Genomic DNA, 25,785 nt, shown 5'->3' with positions numbered 1-25,785 from the left:
TGGCTCACAACCCTCCATAACTCCAGTTCTAAGGAATCTGACACCATCCTCTGGCCTCTGTAGCACCAAGCATATAGGTGGTGCACATACATAGGCACTTACACAGAAAATAAAATAAATATTTTTTAAATGACTCAGTAGGTAAAAGCTTTTGCTGTACAGGCCTAATGACCCTTCAAACAAACACAAAAGTGGAAGAAAACTGACCCCTCAAAGTTGTCCTCTGATCTCCACATGCACACCAGGCCACATTCACACCCATATCCATATGCAAAATCACAGTACATATTTTTTTAAAAAAATTGTAGCCTAGCACTTGGGAGGCAGAGGCAGGTAGATCTCTGAATTCGAGGCCAGCCTGGTCTAGAGTGAGTTCCAGGACAGCCAGGGCTACACAGAGAAACCCTGTTTCAAAAAAACAAAAACAAAAACAATTTTACTCTTAGCCGGGCATAGTGGCACACACCTTTAATCCCAACATTCAAGAGGCAGAGGCAGGCAAATCTCTGTGGGTTTGAGGCCAGCCTGGTCTACAAAGAGAATCCTAGGACAGTCAGAGCTACACAGGGAGACCCTGTATTGGGGGAGGGGATGAGCTTTTTTTCTTTTTCTTTTTCTTTTTTTTGTTTTAACTCTTGACAAAACTGAGAACATTGCCATTTTAAAACTTCAAACTCAGGTCTTAAATTCTGTAAGTTAGTCACATGGACATGCATCAGGAGATGGTGTGGCAAGAAGATCAGGAGTTCAAGTTTAGCCTCAACTACAGTTTTAGGCTTAAGACCTGGTCTCAAATCAGTAGATTCCCCCCTCCACACAAAACAAGCAAACAAAAAATATCACATTAGTAGGACTCTGGAAGAAAGTGCAGTAAGGAACAGTGGAATGTATGCATCCATTTACTCATCTGCCTTAGCAGGCTTCCACCTTGTATCCCTATAACTTTAGAGGAATCACTGTAAAGATCCAACTTAAAATCTCTCTCTTGGCTGGGTGGAGATGGAGCACGCCTTTAATCCCAGCACTCAGGAGGCAGAGCCAGGCAGATCTCTGTGAGTTCGAGGCCAGCCTAGTCTACAGAGCGAGATCCAGGACAGGCACTAAAGCTACACAGAGAAACCCTGTCTCAAAAAAAAAAAAAAAAAAGAAAAGAAAAAGAAAGAAAGAAAGAAAAAAATCTCTCTCCTGTTTCCAGCCTTGACTTCAACATGTGATGTATAAAAATCTGATATGTAGAGAATAAAACTTGAACACACACCACACACACACACCTCTATCACAGAGCTTTATTCCCCAGTATGGCTGTTAGTGGAAAGCTTGCCTAACATGCATGCGGGAAGCCCTAGCCCTGAGTTTGAGCTATCATAAATCAGGCAGGATAGTTCATGTCTGTAATCCCACAACTGAGGAGGTGGAAGCAGGAAGAACATAAGTTCCAGGTCATCCTTAGCTACATAGCAAGCTTGAGGGCAGCTTGGGCTACATGAGACCCTGCTTCAAAAAAGTGAAAATAAAAATCCTATCATATAACTGGTGAGCCACATGTTCTCTGAACACACACACAAGAACGTGTGACTTTCTAGGCAGCAGCCTAGTAACAGGACTCTATGAACCAGAGACCCCGCAGTCACAAGAACTAGCGTACAGGCCCAGAATGAACACCAAAGTGACCACGTGATTCATCTTAAGGACACTAAAGCTGCTCTGGTGACAGTGGCCAGACATTCAAACACAAAATATACTGTCAGGTATTAATGACAACCCAGTATTAATGACCATATACATAAGAATGTGTCAGGGCTACACAACAAGACCTTGTTTCAAAAAAGAAAATTTGAAAGACAACAGATATCTATTGCCATGTTTGATGAACACCAACGAGATTTTTCTAACACAGCTTTCTGCTTTCATGTGGATTCGCTGGGGAAATGTAACCAATCCTTTACTGGCCAAATCTAATAACAGGTGAAAGGAGGCCTAATGGCCTGCTGGCACCATAAACTCATACCTCACCTAAATTACTTCCTGTTCTTCTAAATACATTTCATAATCATTCTTTCATTTTTCTCATAAAACTGTAAGATTCTTTGTGAAACATAGGACTAATATCCACAGCCCTTTCAGTGTACAATAAAACAAACAGATCATAAAAGCAATCATAAAGATGCCAGCCATTTTAAGCAGCTGATTCAAGTTATAAATTCAAAGGCCAGCTTTCACCCTCCTAATGTTCTTCTGCCTATTGTTGACCTAAATGGCTTCACCATGAACTGAGTGTCTGTTAATTGTAACTGAAGTTTGTGCACAGTCCTTAATTGTTCTTATAGCTTAAAACGCTTTAAAAATTGATTGATTGCTCTAATAGGAAAGAAAGACAGGAAGAAAACAATGGAAGCAGCCTGTATCTTCTTTGACTCTCCCATGTCATTTTAAATTATAGTGTAAGGAGTATAACATGAAATGAAACTTTCTATTAAAATATTTTTTTAACATACCATTACTTCATAATCTGGGCCCAGTAGGTTTTCCCATCTAGATTTCAGCTCATTTTCTGTGGGGCCTGGAACTTCCTCTGGATATATATCTATAAGAAAAAGAACATTGAAGCTGCTATGAGCCAAAACACTTAACTAACAAATTCTTTAATAAGAGCTCAGCTTCAGCAGGAAAGGGAGAAATGAGTAAAAAGGAAAAATGTATTCATTTAAATCTACCTGGTAATGTAAACCAAAGTGACTTAGGAGAATAATACAAAATGTAAAGCCACCCGGGACAAACTTGTTCAGGAATACTTTAAAGGGAAGAGGAAGTGATTAATTACAAATGAAACTTGAATATATAGTTTCTATGGAGATATTCCACTTATTTGGCTCAGTTTTATTTGTAGGTCTTTTACAATTTGATTTAAATGTAAATCTTTTCAAAGTAGCACCATTCCCCCTCTCCTCTGGAATGTAAGTGTGTATGGAGCTAGCACTGTAGTCAACAAGCCATGTGACACACCACAGCCAGGCTTCCACCCGCCAGGATGGACAGAGAGGCGGTCTGGCTGCTTCCACAGGCCAGGATGGACAGAAAGGCAGTCCCGCTGTAAGCTGAATTTCTTCGGGTAGAAACTTTAATTTTAAACCAGTCTTTTGCTTCTGCTTAATTATTAGGATATTTGTACCTTTTCAAAGCTCTTGATTTAATGGTGTCATTATCGCACAGGTGAGATCATTTTAAAAGCAGACATATTTAACGTGCCAGGCCTACCGTCCGTATAATCTTCCCCGGACTCTCAGAGTCTGAAGAATGCCTGACAGATAAAAGTCAAAGTACTAAAACTATCATTTGCACTTACATCCATACTAATACAGAGGATAAAAAGGTTCCACGTTTTTTAAGTTAAGTTCCTCATTTCTGCTGTAAGATTGGACATGTCACAGAACACTTATCACAAGTGACATAACCATCTGCCTACCATCAAATGTAACACGCAGCATCAGCTCTTTTCGTCTCCAGAGCAGCTCACTTTGGCTGCAAAGAATGTTTAATTACATACTACAAATCATTAAGTTAAATAGGCTAACTTCAGAATCAGAGACTAAGACTAATGAACACTAAAGAACTTAAATTACTCCATTTACAAAAGAACATTCAGGAAATAACTATATTCATTGATACGCTAGATTACATTTAGGGGCAGCTAATCAAAGTTACTATTAAAATAAGTATCAAAATCGTTTGGGTGGCATGTATTCCTGTGAATAATTCCTTAAGAAATTCTGAGTTCTTACAATCTCTTTTCTTTCTTTCTTCCTTTTTTAAAATTTATTAGTGTGGGGTAGAGGGCAGGAGGGAGAGTCTACAAGCTGCAGCACATATGTGGACATCAGAGAACAGCTTGTGTGGAGCTGGCTTTCTCCTTCTGCCTTACACGGGTTCTGGGAATCAGCCTTGGGTTTTCAGGCTTACTGCAAGTGCCTGTACCCACTAAACCATCTTTCCAGCCCCTTTAGCAAATTCTTTAAGAGTGTCAACAATTTGCCTGTTCAGTGTCTTCCAGGTGCAGTTTCAGGTCTGCTAAAGGGTCTGAACAAAATCTACAACGTATTGAGAGAATTCTAAGTTTACAAACATGGCTGTCAGATGAGAGGAAGTTCATCCAAGTAAAAGACGACGCCGATGATTCAATCCCCTTGGGACTGTCTTTACCTTCCAGGTACCCAATGAAAGCACAGACGGCTATGTATTTTAAAGCACAGCTCAAAGGACTAAGGGCCAGAGGAAGGCAGTTAATCTACTTGCAGCAGCAACAACAGCAGCCAAAAAAAAAAAAAAAAGCTGCACAAGGGGATGAAACAAGAGATAACAAGATTATCTTAAGCAACCATCATGCAGGTGAGACAGAGACTAACCCGTCACAGCAGCCAGCAGAGGCAGGCAAACTTGCAAACTGAAATTATACTCATGCATGAAGGAAAAAAATACAGTGAAACTTATTTTTAAAACATGAGCACATGCTAGGTGTGGTGGTGTACACCTTTAACCCCAACACTCTGAAGGCAGGAACAGGGAGATCTCTGTGAGGTTGAAGCCAGCCTGTGATTTGCATAGCAAATTCCAGGCTGCCAGGGTTACATAGTAAGACCCCCATCTCAAAACCAAAAAATACAAATAATAAAAATTTTAAAAAATTAACAACAACCAAAAAAAGGCATGGGTACAGCATAGGGAAGTAGAAACAGGAGCACTGTGAGTTCTAGGCTAGCCTGAGCTATACAGTAATACATTTTCTCAAAAGCAAACAAAATAATGACAATAGCAATGAGATGTCATAGTTCTAAAACTATTTCTAATTTCAAATTTGATTTTCACCTAGTTCTTTGATATCCATCTGAGATCAACTAAATTAAAATAGTAACAATGAACTGCACTCTAGTTGGATCCAAAAGGGAATGGGGGTGGCTCTTAACCTTGATCTTGAGTCAGACATTATTAATACCTTCCTTTGAGCTACCTTTGCTAACATACAAAGAGCCCAAGGCCAGCTTCTCTGGACCATGGATGGTGTTCAATTTTTCAGCAGTTTCCCTTAGCTGGCAAAGCCTTCCCGAGAACCTCTGTAGAAGGAACGAGCTATAACTCAGCATGCCTGCAAACACGAGTCCTGCTAACAGCTGGAGTGACAAAGTACAATGTAAAAGGTCAAAGTTGGAAACAATTCGAAATTTTTAATATAAATATATAGCAGCCTGTCATTTGATACAACATATAGAAAATTCATGTTAACTTTTATGAAGAGGAAACACTTCTATATATAAACAGACAGCTACAATATTTAGATATAAATACAACTACAGCACACAAGTAAGAATACATAGTAATTAAAATGCTACGTAGTTAGTACATACTAATAAATATGCATTTGAAACACAATTAAAGATTAAACAAAAATACACTTGCTTATAGTCAAAACACCCCATTTTACTAAAATTTAGGGGAGGGTGAGGCTGGTGGCAGCACGAGGGACTGAACCTAGGGCCTCAATCATGCTAGGCTATCACTCTACCATGGTGATACATCCCTAGCAAAAGATCCCACCTTAAATCTCTAAGACACCTCTACAGCATGAGCTTCCATCAGATAGGGACTGCTTTTATACAGGTCTCTAGTTGCTCCCTGGTTATTCAGATACTTGTAGCTTTACAAAGTTCTTGGTGTAATACTACTGCCTTTATAGCATAGGTCTGAGTCTGATTCCGCAGATGCCAAACCATATTAACTATAAAGGAGGAAGGATTAATAAACAAAAAGGTTGAAGTACTCCAAAGAAAAGGCTACCTGGTTTTTCTAAGGCTTGTATGTTGTTCTTTTTTAGATTATCCGGGCTTTCTCCAATTTCCTCTGCTTCCATAGCCAAATTAGTTTCCGTTTCCACGGATCCAGTTAGGGCTGGTACTTTAGGTAGTTCTGCAACAGTTCCTAAAACAAGAATTGCTGGCTTGAATCACTAGTCCTATGGGGGAAGGAGCAGGGGGTAGCACATTCATATAAGCTTATTTCACTCCCATCCACAACTTTGCAGGACCTCACTGAAGCTGATTCCTTAAGTACTAAAGTTTTCGGTAAAGTAACTAATTAATACTAAGAAAATAGTTTGACAGTATTCAAAGAGTGAGGAAGTACAGAAAATGAAGGTGAGAAGCAAGGTTAAGTCCATGACAAAACAGAAATAGATTTCTTACAATATAGCTTTAGAAAAAAAAAAGAAAAAGAAACCAACAACCAGAAGGCTGTATGCTCTTGCTGCTGTGGATAGCAAGCATTCTTACCCTTTACCCACAGAGCAATACACCTGACACCACCAACTGAGAAATCATATATGTACAAAGTATTTGATATTAGATATTAATACTACTTCTCTTTGCTGTGATAACAGTATGATTGTTTAAGAAAATATCCATATTTCCATGATGCCCACACCACTCACTCTAAAATGGTTCAGAAGAAATATGGGGAGATGGCGACTGACAGATCTAAGTGGAAGGTTTTCATTCTGTTCTGTTCATTTTTCTATATGCTTGAAGTGTTTTAACAACAAAGAGCTCAAACATACAATCAATTAAACTCCTATGACTGTAACATGAGACTTTAAAACCACTCACATAGTATTTTTTAGATCATTAATCAACTAATGTCATAAATAAATGCATATACATAATACTAGGATAAGAAATGCTAATCATTAATTGAAGCATTATTTATTTATAATAACCAAGACAGGGAAACAGCTTCAGTGAACACTTAGCATAAATACAAAAATAAAATGTGTATATACAAAAATAATAAATATTATTGATTCTTTAAAAAGGAAATGGAATCAATTGTTAGAGCCTGGATGAGCCTGGAGGACACTATGTGAAGTAAAATTAGCTCACTAGAGAAGGAAAACACTGCATGGCTCTACCCATTTGAGTTTTCTGCATAGTCAAACTCAAAGAAACAGTAAAAAGGCAGCTGCCAAGGAGGGAAGACTGACTTTAATGACATGAAGTTTTAATCACAGAGGATGGGGAAGTTCTATGGATAGGCTAGTAAACAATGGGCACAAAGTTAACAACAGAGAATCTTTTTTTTATTATTGATAGGGTCTCACTATGTAGCCCTTGCTGGTCTAGAATTTGGTATGTAGACCAGGCTAGCCTTGAAGTCATAGTCATCCATCTGCCTTTCTGAGTGCTGAAATAGAAGGCATGGCCACCACACCCAGTGTGAAGGTGAATCTAGAGTGTCAAGTTGATGGGCTTTTGTGGTTGATATATTGTGGTGATATTTTATTTGTGCTGAAATGTGGTGATTGCTGTGGATATCGTTCTGTATAAATAAAACACTGATTGGCCAGTGGCCAGGCAGGAAGTATAGGCGAGACAAGGAGTGAGGAGAATTTTGGGAAGTGGAAGGCTGAGTGGGAGAGACACTGCCAGCTGCCACCATGACAAGCAGCATGTGATGATGCCAGTAAGCCACGAGCCATGTGGCAAGGTATAGATTTATAGAAATGGATTAATTTAAGATATAAGAACAGTTAGCAAGAAACTTGCCAGGGCCATACAGTTTATAAGCAATATAAGTCTCTGTGTTTACTTGGTTGGGTCTGAGCGGCTGCAGGACTGGCGGATGACAGAGATTTGTCCTGACTGTGGGCCAGGCAGGAAAACTCTAGCTATAGGTGATATTTTATTTGTATGTTAATAAATAAAGTTTGCCTGGAGATCAGAGGAAATAAACTAACCCTTCTTAAATTGTTTCTTGATTAAGTATTTGGTCATGGCAACGAGAAAAGCAACTAATATAATAATAACTTTTTCATTTTAGATTTATTTTATATTACATATATGAGTATTTTGACCATGTGCATGCCTCATGCCTGGAGAGAACAAAAAAGAAGATTTTGATCCCTTGGAAGTTAAGTTTATTTGCTTTTTTTGTTGCTGTTGTTGCTGTTTGTTTGTTTAAGACAAGGCCCCACTATTTAACCATTAGTGGTCTGGAACTTACTATGTAGATCAGGGTGGACTTGAACTCACAGATATTTGCCTGTCTCTGTCTCTATAGTATTAGGATAAAAGACATGCATCCCCATGCCTGGTGAAACTGGAGTTAATAATAGTTTCTTTGTTAATGCCAATCAGAAGAGCTGGAAAGATGCTCAGTAGTTTAGAGCACTGATTGCTCTTCCAGAAGACCTGGGTTCCGTTCCAAGCACCCACATGGCAGTTCACAACTGTCTGTAACTCCACTTCCAAGGGATCCAATGCCCTCTTCTGGCCTCCACAGGCACCAGGTACACGTGTGGTGTACAGACGTGCATGCAAACAAAAACACTCATACAAACAAAGTAATAGAATAATTTTATAATTATAAAATGCCAATCAGAGCTCCTGAGGAAGCAGAGGAATACAGTCATGTACAATGAGACCTTTAATAACACAGCACAGTGTGACTGTATGCCACAAAGACCCAAATACTGGCCAGGAAGATGCTTCAGCCAGTAAAGGGATTTGCTGCCAAGACAGATGACCTTAGTTCAATCTCCAGAACTCATATGGTAGAGAGAGAAAACTGTCTCCCAAAAGAAGCCTCTGATATCCAAAAAATTGTATATTTTTCCACAATGAAGATTGCTATTTTATAATCTTATTGACAAAAATATTACTTTTAATAAAAATATTCTTGATAAAAATTTGTTTTTATTTTTTCACCATACTTCAACAGACAAATCAAGAGATAACTAAAGTAAAACACATCATAAAAGCAATCTAGGATCTGAAGCTTGAGAAATGTCAAGGTATAAGGAAATGAAGGGTCCTGGATCAAAAGTGACTGCCATCTCCATTTCGAGGCACTCTGGGCTTGCTCAACCAGTGCTTGCCTCCTGTCATCTGGGCTGGTGCACCGCAGCAGGCCAAGGAAATGACTCTGCGAAGGAGACAGGCTGGCCCATCTCTCCACCACTGGCAGTACACAAGATAAGGGACATTTCCTACTCAACCTCCCAGACCACACCTTTGCCGTCCTTCCAAACTCAACTCCATGGAGAAGAGAGGGGTGGGAGCATTCATTACCTCTGTCTGAAGGCTGTTCAAATGGAGAATCAGATGAAGATGTTTTCCTGCGAACTAGTGTTAGCTGCACCACCTGCCCTGCATTTCGTAATACTTCAACAACATCCTGGTTGGCAAAACCCTGAATATTCACACCGTCCACCTATGACATCAGGAGACAGAATAGGGTTTTAAGTAAACTATCACCATTTTTGTCTTGTTTTTTGAAAGAAGGTCTTACTATGTAGTGCAGAGAAACCAACTCAGTACATAGCTCAAGTTGGCCTCAGATTCACAATGTTTTTCTTGCCTCAGCCTCCTGAATGCTGAAACTAGAGGCATGTGAGTCATCGTGCCTATCAACTACTTCCATTTTTGATTTTGGCAGTGCTGAACAAGATGGGGTAACTAATTTTACTCCCCAAATACTGCATATTAGATTGGAAAGTATTTTTGAATAAAAATTAAAAACTAGTTTTGCTGAGAAATTTACATGCAAATAAGAAAATAAATTCAAACTTATATTCTTAAGTCACACATTTTAAATAGCAGTCTGACAGAGGCAAAAGGCTTTATTGTCTAATGATAATGAAAATTTTTAAAAATTAAAAAGCTATAAAACCTGGTTAACTGTTACAGTTTTCAAATGTACCTATAAAATTCATTACCAACACTGAAGAGCTACTCCTATGTAGCATCACTACATGATATTTTCCAAAGAAACACACTGATTTCACACCATTGAGTCTTCTAGTGTTCTGAGAAATGTACGTGTGAAAGTCTGGCAGGCCAGCCCACTGCTTTAGATTTCCTCCTAACTTCTCAAAGCATGCAATGCTTCTGCTGGCCTTCAGACCCTACACACCGTCAAAAGCATCTGATAATCTTTAAGGTAAAAGCCAGTATTCACGAAAGGTGCTTCCTTAGATGAACTCTAATCACATCACCCATCATCTGATACTATGTAACTCAGTGTTATATGTGCAGTGTGAACAGAAAGCAAAGCGTGTAGACATAATTTACTTCTACTAAAAGGGGAGACTAGCCAGGCAGTGGTGACGCACATCTTTAATCCAGCACTCAGGAGGTAGAAACAGATGGATCCTGACTTAGAGGTCAGCCTGGTCTACAGAGCAAGTTCCAGGACATCCAGGGCTATATAGAGAAACCCTGTCTCAAAAAACCAAAAAAGAGAAAAAAGGGGAGCGGGGAAAGACACCTAATTTTACTAGCAAAAAGTTATATTCTCAAATATATAAAGTATTTCCATTTTTTATGTATTCAAAATTACTTAGAAAAAGCAGCAAGAAGAACTGGTAAATGGATTATTTACTGTATCAAATAGATGAATGTATAGAGACACTTGGGGAGGGGGTTGGTTTTTCAAGACAGGGTTTTTCTGTGTAGCCCTGGCTGTCCTGGAATTTGCCCTGTAGACCAGGCTGGCCTTGAACTCACAGAGATCCGTGCTGAGATTAAAGGCATGTGCAACCACTCTGTGGCACATACAGACTCTTAAAAAATATTTCCTAGAAGATATAAAAATATCTTTCAGATACATTTCAATGCATACATTTATTTAAGTAAATGTGTAATTTTTCCTACCAATATGTTTAGTGGAATATTTCGTCTTTGATTGGAATAAATCATATTTAGAGCCTAAAATCATAAGAGCCTGAATCAATGAGATTTCACTGCACTAGTAAAGCTAATTTTTTAAAACCTTATGAGCTGGGCATGGTGGAACATGTCTTTAATCCCAGCACTTGAGAGGCAGAGGCAGGTAAATCTCTAAATTCAAGGACAGCCAGGTCTACAAACTCATGTCTAGGCCAGCCAATGGCTATATAGTGAGACTGTGTCTCAAAAACAAAACAAAACAGAGCAAAAACAACAACAACAACAAAACCCTAAAAATAATAAAACTAAAATTACAAAATGAAACTAAGCCATCTTCTCCTGCATATGACAGAAAGACTAACCTTTCTCCAACTTGATTCAAATGTACAAAAGACAGCCATTACTTACAGCCACTATTTTGTCATTCACTTGAATTTGGCCATTGTGATATGCAGCACTGCCTGGTATTATACTTTTCACATAAATCCCCGAAGCTTCCCCTGAAAGTGCATAGACATACAGAAAAAAGGAAGAAAGCTAAAATTAGGACCTGATTGCAAAATTCTTATCAAGAGGTTAATTAGCTAAAGAGGCTGACTAGAGACTTCATAAATACTATTTTGAACACATGCAGGGAAATTGATGGATTATTTCAAACTGTCACCATCACAAGTGACCTGAATTCAAAATGATTTGACTGATGACTACCCTTCTGGAAAAATAATCAGTAATGGAACCTTGATGAATGCAGTTCTCTCTAAGCTGGGATTCTAGAGGGCCAGGATGAACCCTGGTCTATCGTTACTTGAACTGCTGACTCAGCGCAAGCGCTCATCATTTTTCACTAGCACTAAGACAAGAGTCACACATATTCCTGCCTATATTTAGTTCAGTGCTCATGTGTTTCATCTAGATACAGAGAAAAGCACATGTGTTCTTTTTAAAAAGCTAGTATGGGGGCCAGTAAGATGGCCTGGCAATCTGAGCTCAATCCCAAGAATACACATAAAGGTGGAAATACTCCACAAAGTGGTCCTTTGACCTCTACATGGACCCCAAGACAGGCACACACATCCCTGTACACATACAATAATAATTTTAAAAAATAGAATGACCTCAGCAGCATGAAATAATCCTTATATTATAAAATTAAATATTTAACCACAAATAGTTATTAAAAAATTATAACCATATAAAAAGTACATTCCCCAGAGAAAGAACTACAAAGGAAACTGAAAGTTTAAAAAACTGTATCTGTTAATGATTTTACTAAGTTCCCTCTGCCAGCATAATTATACATAAACTTCACTGAGTCATATCCCAGGTCTTCCATATCAGGAAAAATCATTTATTTTTCAGTATCATCTTCCACATTATGCCTTCCACAAGGCCTGACAACCAGACTGACACTGCACCAATGCCAAGGGCTTCCCTAACTCTACAAGTCTGCTTCTTCCCCATCTAATCTGCCTTCCTCACTACCACAAACGCTTCTCTCTCAAGTCTCTCTCAACTTCAATCTTTCATCTGCCATGCTAGAACAGTTGCGTGTCTTTACTAAAACATGCATTTCCAGTTATCTTCAAGCACTGAAAGAGTTTTAAACTTTAATTATACTCCCTCAATAGACTTTTTGTTTGTTTGGGTTTCTAGGATGAAGTTTCTCTGTGTTGCCCAGACTGGCCTCAAATTGTGACCCTTCCAACTCAGCTGCTAAAGTGACTGAGGTCACAGAAGCATGCCACCATGCCTTTTCAAATCCCAGCACCAAAATCAAGAAGCCAAAAATAAGTGGAATAAAGTGCAAGTTATTTCTATACATGTTTTTGAAAGCTGTTGATGCTTCAAGTGTCTCATTTTTTTTTTTTGCCACACTTGCTCATCCTCTCAAAACCACCCAAACCCACACATGTTTTGAGAATAGAGAAGTAAAAAGATTCTTTTCTGTACTCAGGAAGACAAAGATCAAATTTTCTCTCATTCATTAATTTCGGCTTAGGCATTGAGGCATAAGTTTAGGAACTCAACCACAACTCAACTTTAACAAGATATAAGATAGTGATAACAACTCAATATGTTTTCTGCAACATTACTTTTTAAATCCATACTTAGCTTTTAAGAGACTTATTTAAATTCTGAACCTAAAAAGGGTGGCACGTAGAAGAATCAGAAGTTTGGAAATTAGATATTTCATTAGGCTGAAATAGCACAAAGTGGCCTGACATGAATTTCATTCAGGCCTATGAATACATTAGCACTCTTAATCTCTCCACCTGCTCCAATGCATGATGACAACTTTTTAAGGAATTAACCTTCTATACTTGCTATTTGTCAGAAAAACTAAAATATTTCATAACTAAACTTTCATGTAACTATCAAATATATTTTAAAGGTTTATTTTTACTTAACCTAGTAATTCTTCAATAACCAAGAGAAAACTAACAGTGAAAGAAAACAATTTTATTAGATACTTGAATCGTGCATTCTCACAATGCACTTCCCTTATATGAAAAAAAAATAGTTCTAATGAAATACTTTTCTATCTTTTTTTTTTTTTCATGATTAAACACAAATATATTTTGGGCAGTCACAATACACAACATATGAAGTGATCAATTTACTTTATCCCAGACATAATACTGTATAAAATGTTAACAGTCACACAATATTCAAAACAGAACTACTCTAGAAGCATAGGAAAGTGAAGTCCCAATGGTACAAAATGATCTGTACGTTAAATTCCTTTGTTACTAACTATAAAGCTAGCTGTTAAACTACTGAGGCAAAATCTGACTCTAATCACTGAAAAGTAACTGCTTGCTATTATAGATTCACAGTTTTATTGTTTGTTTTAAATTAAAGTCTATAGGTACTTAATTTTATTATCTAGAAACCTTAACATCCTTTATAATTATCCAAAATATGAAGTAGAAATGATTCATTTACCTGAATGAGCTGTTCCAACATAGCCAACAATTCTAATCCCAAGACTCTGTCCATCTTTTTTAACAAGTTCAACATTGTAAGTTTCAAAAAGAGAACAGTCCTACAGGGAAATAATACACCCATTGTTACATTTTTAGTTGCATAACTATATACACAGTCAATCTGTGCACCCAGTTTGCCAAGTTTTTTTCTGTGACAAACTGAATTTTAAGATGATACCCATGATTTCCCATCCCTGGACCTGCCCCTGTGCTTGTAAAATCACATGGCAAAGGGGAGATTATTCAAGTGGGCCTAATCTAATCAAAGAAGCCCATTATAAGTAATTTTCCCCTGCTGGTAATAGGAAGGGCAAAGAAAAAGATTTTAAACATATAAGATGAGCTTGTGGTTCGAAGGTGGAGGGGTCATACAAGAAAGATGGGAACAAGGGGACCCTAAGGGCTTGAAAGATGGAGGCCAACAAAGAAAAGGTCCTCCATCCTACAGCAAAGAACTGTATTCTTCCCCCAACCTGAAACAAGCTCATGAGCCCGGATGTCACGAACAGAGCCCATTTACCCTTATAAGAATCTAGGCAGAAAACCCCGCCAAGCCCACTCTGAATTCTGAACTACAGAAATGCAAACTGACCAAAGGTATTACCTACAGCTGCTAAATAACTAACAACTTATAACATAACAAGAAAAAATTAATACAGCCACTTAGAAAAACCTCAGGCTCTATTTTCTGAAAGAATCACAAGCCTAACCATTTAGAACCCAAGGGGAAACTAGTTATAATATATAGTATTTTTAAAACTGGCTCTAAAACTTTAATACTACCTTTAAATATTTCTGCAAAGGGATAAGATATCTAAACACTAACACTGCTTTCAACTCCAAACAGCACCAGAAACTAACCCACACATCACAGAGCCTTGTGGACTAGGTGAGAAAACTTCAGTGAGTTTGAGTAATGAAGGAAACTGATATCAGTTAGCATACAACTTGAAGAAACTGAAAGTTAACTGCTAATATCAAGGAGAGAAAACTCCTGTTCATATGGTGCCCAGTGAGTGGTGTCTCTGAAGGTAAGTGCTAGCTTTAAGTGCTAGCTTTCCACATGTTCTAACAGTCTCCTTCTCTCCCTGCCTTTTCATACTTTTATTCATGGGGAGGAGGAATGGGGAGACACTTCAGTCAGCAAAGCACTTGCTGCGCAAGTGTGAGGAACAAAGTTCAGAACCCTAGGGTCAGATGTTAAAAGCCAGACATGGTAGCACATACCAGTACTCTCAATACTGGGGAGACAGACGCAGGATCCTGGGGCTTGTTGCCCATCCAGTCTGGTTGAAATGGCAAGTTCAACTTTGTGAGAGACTCTATCTCGAAAATAAGGCAGAGAGCAATAGTGGAAAGCAATGACTTCTGGCTTCAAGGCATATGTGTGTGCATGTACTTGCACACATGCATGTGTGTATGCACACACACCACACCAAAAAAAGGGAAGAGAGAAACACACATGTCTAACACGAGTTCTCCTCTGCTTCGAATGTGAGCACGGAAGTGACTTATACTAGTGTGGTCATCCAGCTGAGGGAATTTCATATCTTGCATTGTATCACAGGCAGCATTTGATGTAAAAAGAATGGTTTTTATACTCACAGAACCAAGGGTCCTGTTGGCTAGCGCAGGCAGGGCAACAGGTAAGGATACAGGGGTAGGAGGTGTTACTGCAATTTCACCAACAGGGTCTCTGGCCACCAGCATCCTTACTGAATTCCCACAGTTCCTTAGCACCTGAGCAACTTGTTCACTGGTCATCCCTTGCACATTTGTACCACCAATCTTCAAAATGTGGTCCCCTGTCTGTAGTCTCCCATCCTTTGATCCAAGAAGGAAAAACAAAATTATTCAGAGAAATCAATTAACAGCTTAGTAAAAATACATCAAACTTTCAATTCTGGCAAAATGACTGACAAAGCCAGTTCAAATGCTGGACAAACGTAACACTTCTAATGATCTACTCAGCTGACAAAAGATAAAGCAATTCCTTGTAGAACAACACCAAACCGTAAGGGTCCAAAATGAAATGAGTAATCAGAACTCTGAAAATGGGTCTCTGCTCAAGGGTTTTAATTTATGTCTGACAGTGTAGAGCTAGAGTATAATGACCATGTAGGTAAAGAAAAGATCAAAAGCTGAGGACTTCCAGAAGGATGGTCAGAATGAAAGGTTCCAGCATAAAGTTAAGGACCTCCTAAGGCCAAAATGCTAAGTAGCATGACCGGTAACAGAAAGTTGCCAGCATGGCCAGAAGAGGTAGAGAAAAGAAGATAGTAATGAGTAGCTAGAACAGACAGATAGATGGAGAGTCATTTTCTACGACTGGGAAGCAAAGTCAGCAAAGGAATGACATCATGACTAGTTAAATTTTCTAAGATCTTGCCAACTTCTGTGCTTAAAATAGACTTAGGAGGAAACAATCCAAGCAGAGACAGCAGCTGGGAGGCTCTAACAATGACCTCAAGATTACATGGTGTGGACAAGTTAGTTTCAAATTGAGAAGGAAGAGCTACATGTATTTTCTAAGAACCACCAACAGAATGTGTTATGTGATACTTGTTTTGTTTTTCTGACAAATAAAACTTGCCTGGAGATCACAGGGTAGAGTTAGCCACTAGTTAACCACAGAGGCTAGGCAGTGGTGGCACACACTTTTAATCCCAGCATTTAGGAGGCTTACTCCTTTAATCCCAGCATTCAGGAGGTGGAGACAGGAATATAAGTAGGGTTGAAACAGGCTCTTGGCCCCCCTTTTGGTCTGAGGATCCAGAGAGGGTAAGAAGTCACTAGTGACTGCTCTTTTGCTTCTCTGATCTTTCAGCTTCACCTTAATATCTGACTCCTAGTTTTCATTGATTAGACTAATTAAGATCACACTTCAAGGATGACTGATAACTTCTACACGTGATGTCAAGGAAAGGGAGAAGGAACTAGAAGCCCAACATTTTAGCCTATACAACTAGAAAAGATAGACTTATCATGAACTGTGCTAAAGAAGACTAAAGAGTAACAGATGAGTGGGAATAGAAATGTGTACATCCATGTGTGTATTGCATATATACTGCATCACAGAAAAGTTTAAGATATAATTCATGAAGATATACACCAGTTAAAATTATTTATAGATATTTATATATGCCCTCTTTGGGAAAATTCTGATCCATCTGAAAACTTGAATCCTATTAAAATTACCTTTAGTACTGTATATTAAAGATACCAAAATGTCAACAATGATGGTCTAAGAAGTATACAGGCCTGCAAAGTACCTTATAGGTTACAATAACTCCTATGGCCAGCTATGGCAGCACATGCCTATGATCTCAGCATATGGAGGCAGGAAAATTGAGGCCACCCTGAACCATATAAAGAATTTGAATACAGCCTAGATTATATAGTGAGATAATTTCTCAGAAAACAAAAAAGAAAGCCAGCCAGCCATGGAGCGGGGTGAGGGGTGTTTGCCTTTTAATTGAAGTACATGGATCTCTGTGAATTCAAGACTAGCCTGATTTACAAAGTAAGTGGCAGGACAGCCAGAGCTATATAGTGAGACCCTATTTCAAAAGAAAGAAAACCAAAAATAAAGGAGAAAGAAAAAGAGAGGGAAAGAATTAATTAATTCAATCTTGTTCAAAGGAGAATTTAAATTTAAAATGAGAAAATTTAGTTTAAAAGATTGGCTGGCCAGGCCTAGTGGCACACATCTTTAATTTGCCTTCAGGAGGCAGAGACAGTTGGATCTCTGTGAGTTCAAGGCCAAGTCTAGTCGACATAGAGAGGTACAGGCCAATGCCACACAGTGAGATGCTGTCTTTCAAAAAAATAAATAAATAAAAGAAAATGTTGACTGATCTAACCAGGTTCAAAAGACTAGTAGGTAGCAATCCCAAAGCTCAATCCAAAACTGGTTTGTTTACTGGCTGTCTGGCCGTGGTGGTACAGGTCTATAATCCCAGCAGATGGGAGGAAGGAGACTATGATGTACAAGGTCATTATGGGCTTCAGAGAAGTTCGAAGTGCCTGGCTTGCATAAGACTTAAAAAAATTCAATCCACGCTGTCCACTGATATACAGCAGGTCACTCTCTAATACACAAGGATACTAGCACATAAGATGTTTATTGTTTACCTACTCACCAAGAAACTGTCTATCACTATCAAAAGATTTTTAATAGAATGAACATGATAAAAGACATTTGCAACTTGGAACACAAAGAGCTTGCGTGTAAAGCAGTGAATGGTGGGAGAATTTGTTCTGAGCTTCATAATCATGCTTCCAGGTGGCATCATTTAGAAGTCATGCAAGAAATACTGAAGGAGAAGTTTTAAAAGACTAAAGAAAAAAAGGTCAGTTTGCTACTCTTCCTATTTTTCAAATCTGCACGATTCTGAATGAAGAAAGGATTCAGATCAAAATACTGAGTATGAAGCTATATTCTGTGCTGTGAATGCTATAGAAGGTTCTAGAGACATAAGACAAAGTGGTATAGCAGTTCAATCCTTAAACATCTGGAAAGGTTTAAGAAACAAATACAAGGAAAAAACTATTAGAGGAAGGGAATAAAGACTAGCTGCCTTTCTACTTTAATAATGGTGAATTGATATTCTGTTTCTACCCATGAAATATCCTAGGTAAAATAAATACCTACACTTAAGGGGATATTCAGGGACCTAGAAGATGTTGTACAAGCCTTGGCAACCTGAGCTTGATAGCTGGGACACACACACACACCCACACACACACCCACACACACACACAAAAAAAAAATTTTTCAAAGTGACAAATAAAAATTTTAAAAGAATGAGGGCTTCAGTGGCACTGATGAAAATGGGCAAAGCTGCCTGGTAGTTGGACCATCAGAAACAGAAGTGGGGCCTAGCCAAAATGATAAAGAATGTTAGCTTAGCAAACAAAGAACATGTCACCATCAAGTATATATTTAGTCACTTCTCAAACGATTTTTCCCTATTTTACTTCAATCCTTAATTTAAAATCATGTAGATAATTTGCATCTGTCACTGAGAGTCAAACATCTTCATACAGAAAAGCAGGTGTTCTAAGGAATTAGTAAGTGCAAAAATATCCGTCAGATTGATAGGAAAGATGCTCAAATGGCAGCTGACTTGTCTGAGTCCAGCAGCCTCAAACCTGCACTTCACTGATATTCTTACCATTCTCTTTCCACAATGTATCTATAGATATTCTTGTTCTTTAAATCACAAATCAATAAAAGCTGATAAAGAACTGTGCAACACCTGAGCACACAATATGCTGTGCTATAGCCAGCAAGGCCTTGAAGTTGTGATTCTCCTGCCTCAGCCACCAAGTAGTCGTACTTGAAGAACAAAAACAAAACAACTAACTTCTGAAAACATTTTAATGCTTATGCAAAAGTAGAATAAAATGTTCTAAAGAAAGGTGTGGTAGCAGCACATGTCTTCAATCCCAGCACTCAGGAGGCAGAGGCAGGTAGTGTACTCCCACCCAGTTTTTAAGCTGCCTTGCTACTCTTTTCCCTTTCAGAGAGGATCTCTGGGATGGCGCATCTTCCTAGTCAATTTGACTTAATTTGGAATTACCTAGGAGACATACTTCTGGGAATGTCTGTGTGGGTGTTTCCAGAGTGATATAAGGAAGACCCACTGGACGTAAATGGCACTATCCCATAGCTAGGGCCCTGCACAAATGACCTGGAGAAAGTCAGCTAAGCACCAGCATTCCCTGCTCTGTGCTTTCTGGTCTACCCAGATATAAGGAGTCCTACCTAGCTAAATGCTCATACTGCTATAAACTCTAACACACTTTCTTCCATCATGATGGAGCATACTCTTATATCTTGAATCATATGGTGATAATAATGAGAAAAGTAGCTAATGCACTAGCTTAGGAGTGTTGAGAGAACTCCTCAAGGCTATGCTGGGGTGCTACATGATGGTTACAGCAAGAGGATTTAGAGGATTTTATCAGACATTAGCAGGAAGAAGACCAGCTCTGTCACTCTCCAGCTGTACAACTTTGAACAATTTCTTAAAGTTTCCATACCTATAATTTGGAAATAAAACTTAAGACTGTTTTGAGGATTACATTAAAATGATGTATATTAGGCAGATGACAATATTTGGCACAAGCTCCTGCTTCTCCATTACAAATCTGTGATGGGCAGGCTCCTAGCCCCTCCTAGTTGATCTGAAACAGTGACGATCCCTTCCAGGAAAGGGTGAGAATCAGACTTGGGCTTTTCCCAACAGTGCCTCAATGGGATTAATCTGGGAAACTCTGCACATCACAGTGTCCTTGTGAAAACTTATAATGCACATTAGTATATTAAAAAGCTCGGAAAATTCTTACAGTAAAGGAACTTATTTGATTTCATTTAAATTTATTTGATTCTTTGTTTTTCAAAATAACTGCTGCACTTTGCACTTTGCAAATGTCATCCCATCCAGCAAAGAAGCCTGTTAAAATTGCTAGGGGGAAGGGGACAAGGGAGAGAAACATAAGAATATTCTACAATGTCTCACTCCTTCCTAGGTTACAAAAAAAAAAAAAAAAAAGAAAAGAAAAAGAAAAATTAAAGATTTATTTCAGGGATGGAAAAATGGCTCAGCAGTTGAAAATGCTTGCTGCACACTCATGAGGACTGGAGTTCAAATTCTAGCACTCATGCAAAAAGCCCAGTATTCTGCCAATGCCTGTTACTCCAGCTTCTGGGATCCCACACCCTCTTCTGTCTTCCATGCTCACAACTCATACACACACTGTGCTTGCAGACACACACACAAAGAAGTATTTGCTTAATATCTTTTATTTTATGTGTATGAGTGGTTTCCCTATATGTATGTAAGTGCACCAGATGCACACCTGGTGTCTCCAGAGGTCAGAAGAGAGTGTTGGATCCCCAGTGCTCTTAGCAACTGAATCATTTCTCCAGCACCCACTAGAGGTATGTTTTAAAAACACACACAATGATCATTCTCATTTTAGTCACACACATGTGTGTTGGATGTGGCATGTATGTGTATTGTATGTATAAGTATATTCAGGTGCATACATCTTTGCATGTGTGTGGAGAGCGGAAGAGGACATTGGATATCCTGCTCTATCATTTCTTACTTTCTTAACTTGAGACACAGTCTTTCACTGAACCTGGAGATAGGCTGGCAGGCAGCAAGCCCCAGCAATCCCTCTCATCTCCTTCCCCATAGCACAGTTTCGGGCAAAGGAAGCCACACCTGCCTGGCTTTTTATGTGGGTTCTAGGGATCTGAACACATGTCCTCCTGTTCATACAGCAAACATTCTTACCCATTAAGCCACCTCTCTAGCCCTCAATGCACCTTTATATTTAAATAAATTTTAAAGATAGGATCAGGAACAAAAAGCTAAAGATGAGGGAAAGCTTCATAGTCTTTCTGTTGGTTATTTCAAATTTTTGAATAATGTATATTTTAAATAAACTTTTAAGATTTATTTTACTTTAGGTGTATAAGTATTTTGATTGCATGGATGTATGTGCAATACATGTGCTTGTGGAGTCAGAAGAGGGTGCTGAATTCTGTAGAACTGAAGTTATAGATGGTTGTGAACCACTGTGTGAGTGGTGGGAATTAAACTCAGGTTCTCTGCAACAAGTGCTCTTAACCACCGAGCCATTGCTCCCACGCCCCGTATTTTTTAATGGCTAATTCACTCAAATGCTTTAAGACGATCAAGAAGGACTCCTCATACATGTACTGAAAGGTCAGAGTTCACTGATATTAATCATTTTTATTGTACCATACAGAACTTAAGTGAATTTGACAGCTGTCACAAGTCTGTGGTCCCTGCCTTAGTCTCACTAATTTCCCATTAATTTCTAGTTTCCCTCTGCTTTTGTGCCATAGGTGCAAACAAAGGTGGAAAGGAATAATAATAATTATTACTACTACTACAAGAATCGCTTTGATTTCAAAGATATAAGGCATAAGAAAGGCATAAGACCCCAAGGTACCCAAAGACCAAACGTTAAGAATTTCTATAAATAGGGGCTGGAGAGATGGCTCAGAGGTTAAGAGCACTGACTGCTCTTCCAGAGGTCCTGAGCTCAATTCCCAGCAACCACATGGTGGCTCACAACCATCTGTAATGAGATCTAGTGCCCTCTTCTGGCCTGAAGTCATACATGCTGTATACATAATAAATAAATAAATCTTAAAAAAAAAAAAAAAAAAGAATTTCTATAAATAAATATACCTGGATGCAGAAAGGACAGGAGGAAGGGTGAGGCTAAATAATTTCATGAGATTCAGCCATCTCTGTGAGAAATAAGGAGCTGAGGAACCCATCTGCCTCAAAGCTGAATCTGTACAACAAATTCATCATGTTTACTTAACAGTGTATTAGGAGAGATATGTTTACAAGGAGACATAATAATCATTGAGATTTTTATGTGTTTTCTGATTGTAGAATTAAAGTTACTTGTGAATTATCATGAACATTCTATACAACATGAGCTCAAACGGAAATTTCTACAGTAATTTCTAAATCTAATTATGGGAGGCTGGTTTCCAGAGGACCCAGTCTGGTTCCCAGCACCTACATAGAAGGCTCACAAGTGCTTGTAACTCCTGTCCAGGATATCACACACTCTCTTCTGGCTTTCATGGGTACCCACACACATGACATACACAGACAGAGACACACATATACAGATAAATAAGTAAACAAATAAAAACAAATATAGAATTTAACATTTTCTTCCATGTAAAATTAAGCGGAAAAGAAAGTGGTCAAGCTCTTACATGGCCTACTTGTTGAAACACTGCTAAACAAGAAAGGTACACACTTGTCTTCTAATATGAGAAAATAACCAAGTGAAATCTTATAGGTATAACTTTGGAACAAATGGACTTCTGTTTAAGTGATTACTAATGGGGGAGTGCTGTGAGATGTTCTGTATGGCAAAAGTGTTGCTAATTAGTCAATAAATAAAACACTGATTGGCCATTGGCTAGGCAGGAAGTGTAGGCTGGACAAGGAGGAGAATAAAGCTGGGAAGTGGAAGGCTGAGTCAGAGAGACACTGCCAGCCACCACGATGACAAACAGCATGTGAAGATGCCGGTAAGCCACCAGCCATGTGGCAAGGTATAGATTAATGGAAATGGATTAATTTAAGCTGTAAGAACAGTTAGCAAGAAGCCTGCCACGGCCATACAGTTTGTAACCAATATAAGTCTCTGTGTTTACTTGGTCGGGTCTGAGAGGCTGTGGGACTGGCAGTTGAGAGAGATTTGTCCTGACTGTGGGCCAGGCAGGAAAACTCTAGCTACAGGGGAGGGTGTGTGTCACGGGGTACATGTGGAAGTCATAAGACAACACTGTGGAGTTCATTCTCTTCTTCTATCAGTACATCGGTTCCAGAATCAAGTTTAGGCTGCCAGGCTTTGTAGGACCTTTACGTGCTGAGCCATGTTGCCTACCCCAGGACAAATGCATACGCTCACTGAATCTTTTGATTCTATTATTGAGCCCTTGAAAGATAGGCTGAAGCTGGGCGGTGGTGACACATGCCTTTAATCCCAGCACTCGGAAGGCAGAGGCAGGCGAATCTCTGTGAGTTCAAGGCCAGCCTGGTCTACAGAGCGAGATCCAGGACAGGCACCAAGATTACACAGAGAAACTCTGTCTCGAAAAACAAACAAACAAAAAACAACAACAAAACAAGATAGGCTAAAGAATAACACACATGTTCAAAGTGCAGATATTCATTAACAATTCCTTACAATAAAAATATTTTCTTCTTATGTAATCAAAACCCTGTTGGAGGTGAGAAAAACTGAATTAGAAACTGTTTAAATAAAGCACATTTCATAAACTCTAATCATTGAGTCATGTATCCTAACAACTCATGCTATAAAATTGATTTCAAATCATACAAGTCAAATTTTATAAAGGCAAAATGATAAAACAAAGTCAACTTACTCGGTCTGCCAGTCCTCCAGGAACAATAGTCCTCACAACCACGCCACTTGATTTTCCTCCAACTATCCCAAACCCTAATCCAGAGCCATCATTAATGAGCTCAACATCTTCAGTATGGCCCCAACACACCTGCAAATGAATGGCAGGATAGAGCCAGTGTTGGTAAAGCACATTCCTATATGGTAATATATAACATATATTACCCACAACCTAGTACAGGGTACATAGGAAACCAATGAATATGTATTTGCTGAAAGACAGGTAGACTGTTATAAAGATTTCAGGGAGCTGGGGGAAAGGAAGGGTCATAAAAAATATATACCAATGAAGAATCCTGAAAAGCTGGATGAAAGTAGAAATTTAAATTTTACTACAAGTACTAGTGGCACACACCTGTGATTCCAACACTCATGAGGTGGAAGCAGGAGGATCAGGAATTAACAGCCAGCCTCTGTTACATAGTGAGGTCAAGGAAAACCTAAACTACCCAAGACCATGCTCATAGAAATAAATCAATGTAATACAAAGAAAGCAAGCATTCAACAAGAGGGAAACACAAGAACAAAGCTGGGCCAGACAACAGAATGAGGCAAAGGTTGGAAGGAATAACAAGACTAAAGCAGTGACTTAGGAAAATTAATCTGTCAGTACTGTGAAGAACCAAAGGTTAATACTATGACTAAAAAGTGTAGGGAGAGTGAAGTCCTGAGTGAACATGTACTTCTTGACATGGGCATGGCCATATCAAGAACCCATGTCTCAGGCTCAGGGAAATGGTAAAGTTTTCCTCCAGTCCACATGCAGACATTGATAGTGTGTGCAGAACATGTCCACCATAGCTTTCCCCGAAGCTCTCCCACAGAGACTGCTCCCACAGATCAGCTAAGCCTTTCTCCTGTTCTGCTGCATGCAATAGCCCTAGCTCCCTGTTCAACTGCATACAATGATCACGTTGAGCTTCCAGGGTGCTGCAGCTTCGCCATCAAACAGCCCAGTGCACCCAATCTCAGCTTTTTGTGTACCATGTGTCCGTGTGTCAGTTCTTTCCTCATTTCCTCACTGCCTCCCAGTCAGGGTTCCCAGACTCATGCAAGGATGTGGCAAACAGACTAGAACACTTATCAGGGAAGACAGAGGCTCACTCAACTCAAACTACTAGCAACATAATCATACAAAAAGACATAAGCAATTTTCCTCTATCAGACTCTGTGACAAAGGCACATACTTTCATATAATTCAACTGCAGAACAAAATCTCCCATGAGATAATGCAGTCATCTTCATTAGTTAATTTTTCTATTCTACAATATTACCAAGCCTGAACCAGCCATCTTCTGCAACCAGGCAAGGCTTCCAGTGGAGGAACTGAGACACCAACCCAGCCACAAAACCTTCAACCTGCAATCTGTCTTGCCTACAAGATGTGCTAGGTAAAGGTGGCACAGAACTTCTCGGAGTGGCCAACCAATGACTGGTCCAACTTGAGACCCATGCCACAAGAGGGAGGCTCTCCTGCCTGGAGAGCCAGAAACCACAGGCTGAATAGCCTAGAGACCTATGACAGAACCAAACATGACTGGCAACAACTACAACAAAAAGTCAATGAAATACTCCTAATGATAGTCTGCTATACTCCAAGACTAGACCTAATTGTCATCAGAGAGGCTTCCTCCAGCAACTGCTATGAACAGATGCAGAGACCCACAATCAAACATTGGGTGGAGCTCCAGGGAACCCCAAGGAAGAGGGGGAGGAAGGAGCCAGAGTGGTCAAGAACATCATAAGAACATGGCCCACAGAATTAACCAACCAGGGCTCATAGGGGCTCAGGGAGACTGAACTGACAATCAGGGAGCCTGCATGGGACTGACCTAGGCCCTCTGCATATATGTTACAGTTGTGTAACTTGGTCGTCTTGTGGCACTCCTAACAGTGGGAGTGGGTCCTTTCTCTGCTTTTGGGACCTTTTTCTTCCTACTGGATTGCCCTGTCCAGTCTTGATATGAGGGTATGTGCCTAGTCTTATTGTATCTTGTTATGCTGTTTGGTTGATATCCATGGGAGGCCTGCTCTTTTCTGAAGGGAAACAGAGGAGTAGGGGAGAAGGAGGGGAAGACGGGGGG

The 25,785-nt window shown here is 39.2% G+C and overlaps 1 protein-coding gene across 1 annotated transcript in view; it reads right to left on the bottom strand.

The window, feature by feature from the left end:
• Patj (PATJ crumbs cell polarity complex component) overlaps positions 1-25,785 on the bottom strand; it is a 325,876-nt gene that overhangs the window by 272,916 nt on the left and 27,175 nt on the right. The window contains exons 7-13 of the mRNA XM_059254557.1: positions 23,664-23,792; positions 15,302-15,520; positions 13,656-13,755; positions 11,118-11,209; positions 9,111-9,252; positions 5,827-5,967; positions 2,496-2,584 (exon numbers count right to left, since the gene is read on the bottom strand). Of these exons, the coding sequence (XP_059110540.1) occupies positions 2,496-2,584; positions 5,827-5,967; positions 9,111-9,252; positions 11,118-11,209; positions 13,656-13,755; positions 15,302-15,520; positions 23,664-23,792 (912 nt within the window). The remainder of the gene's footprint in view (positions 1-2,495; positions 2,585-5,826; positions 5,968-9,110; positions 9,253-11,117; positions 11,210-13,655; positions 13,756-15,301; positions 15,521-23,663; positions 23,793-25,785) is intronic.

Source organism: Peromyscus eremicus, chromosome 2 (assembly GCF_949786415.1).
Source record: "Peromyscus eremicus chromosome 2, PerEre_H2_v1, whole genome shotgun sequence".
Lineage (NCBI taxonomy): Eukaryota > Metazoa > Chordata > Mammalia > Rodentia > Cricetidae > Peromyscus > Peromyscus eremicus.
This window is presented reverse-complemented; position numbering and strand designations above follow the sequence as displayed.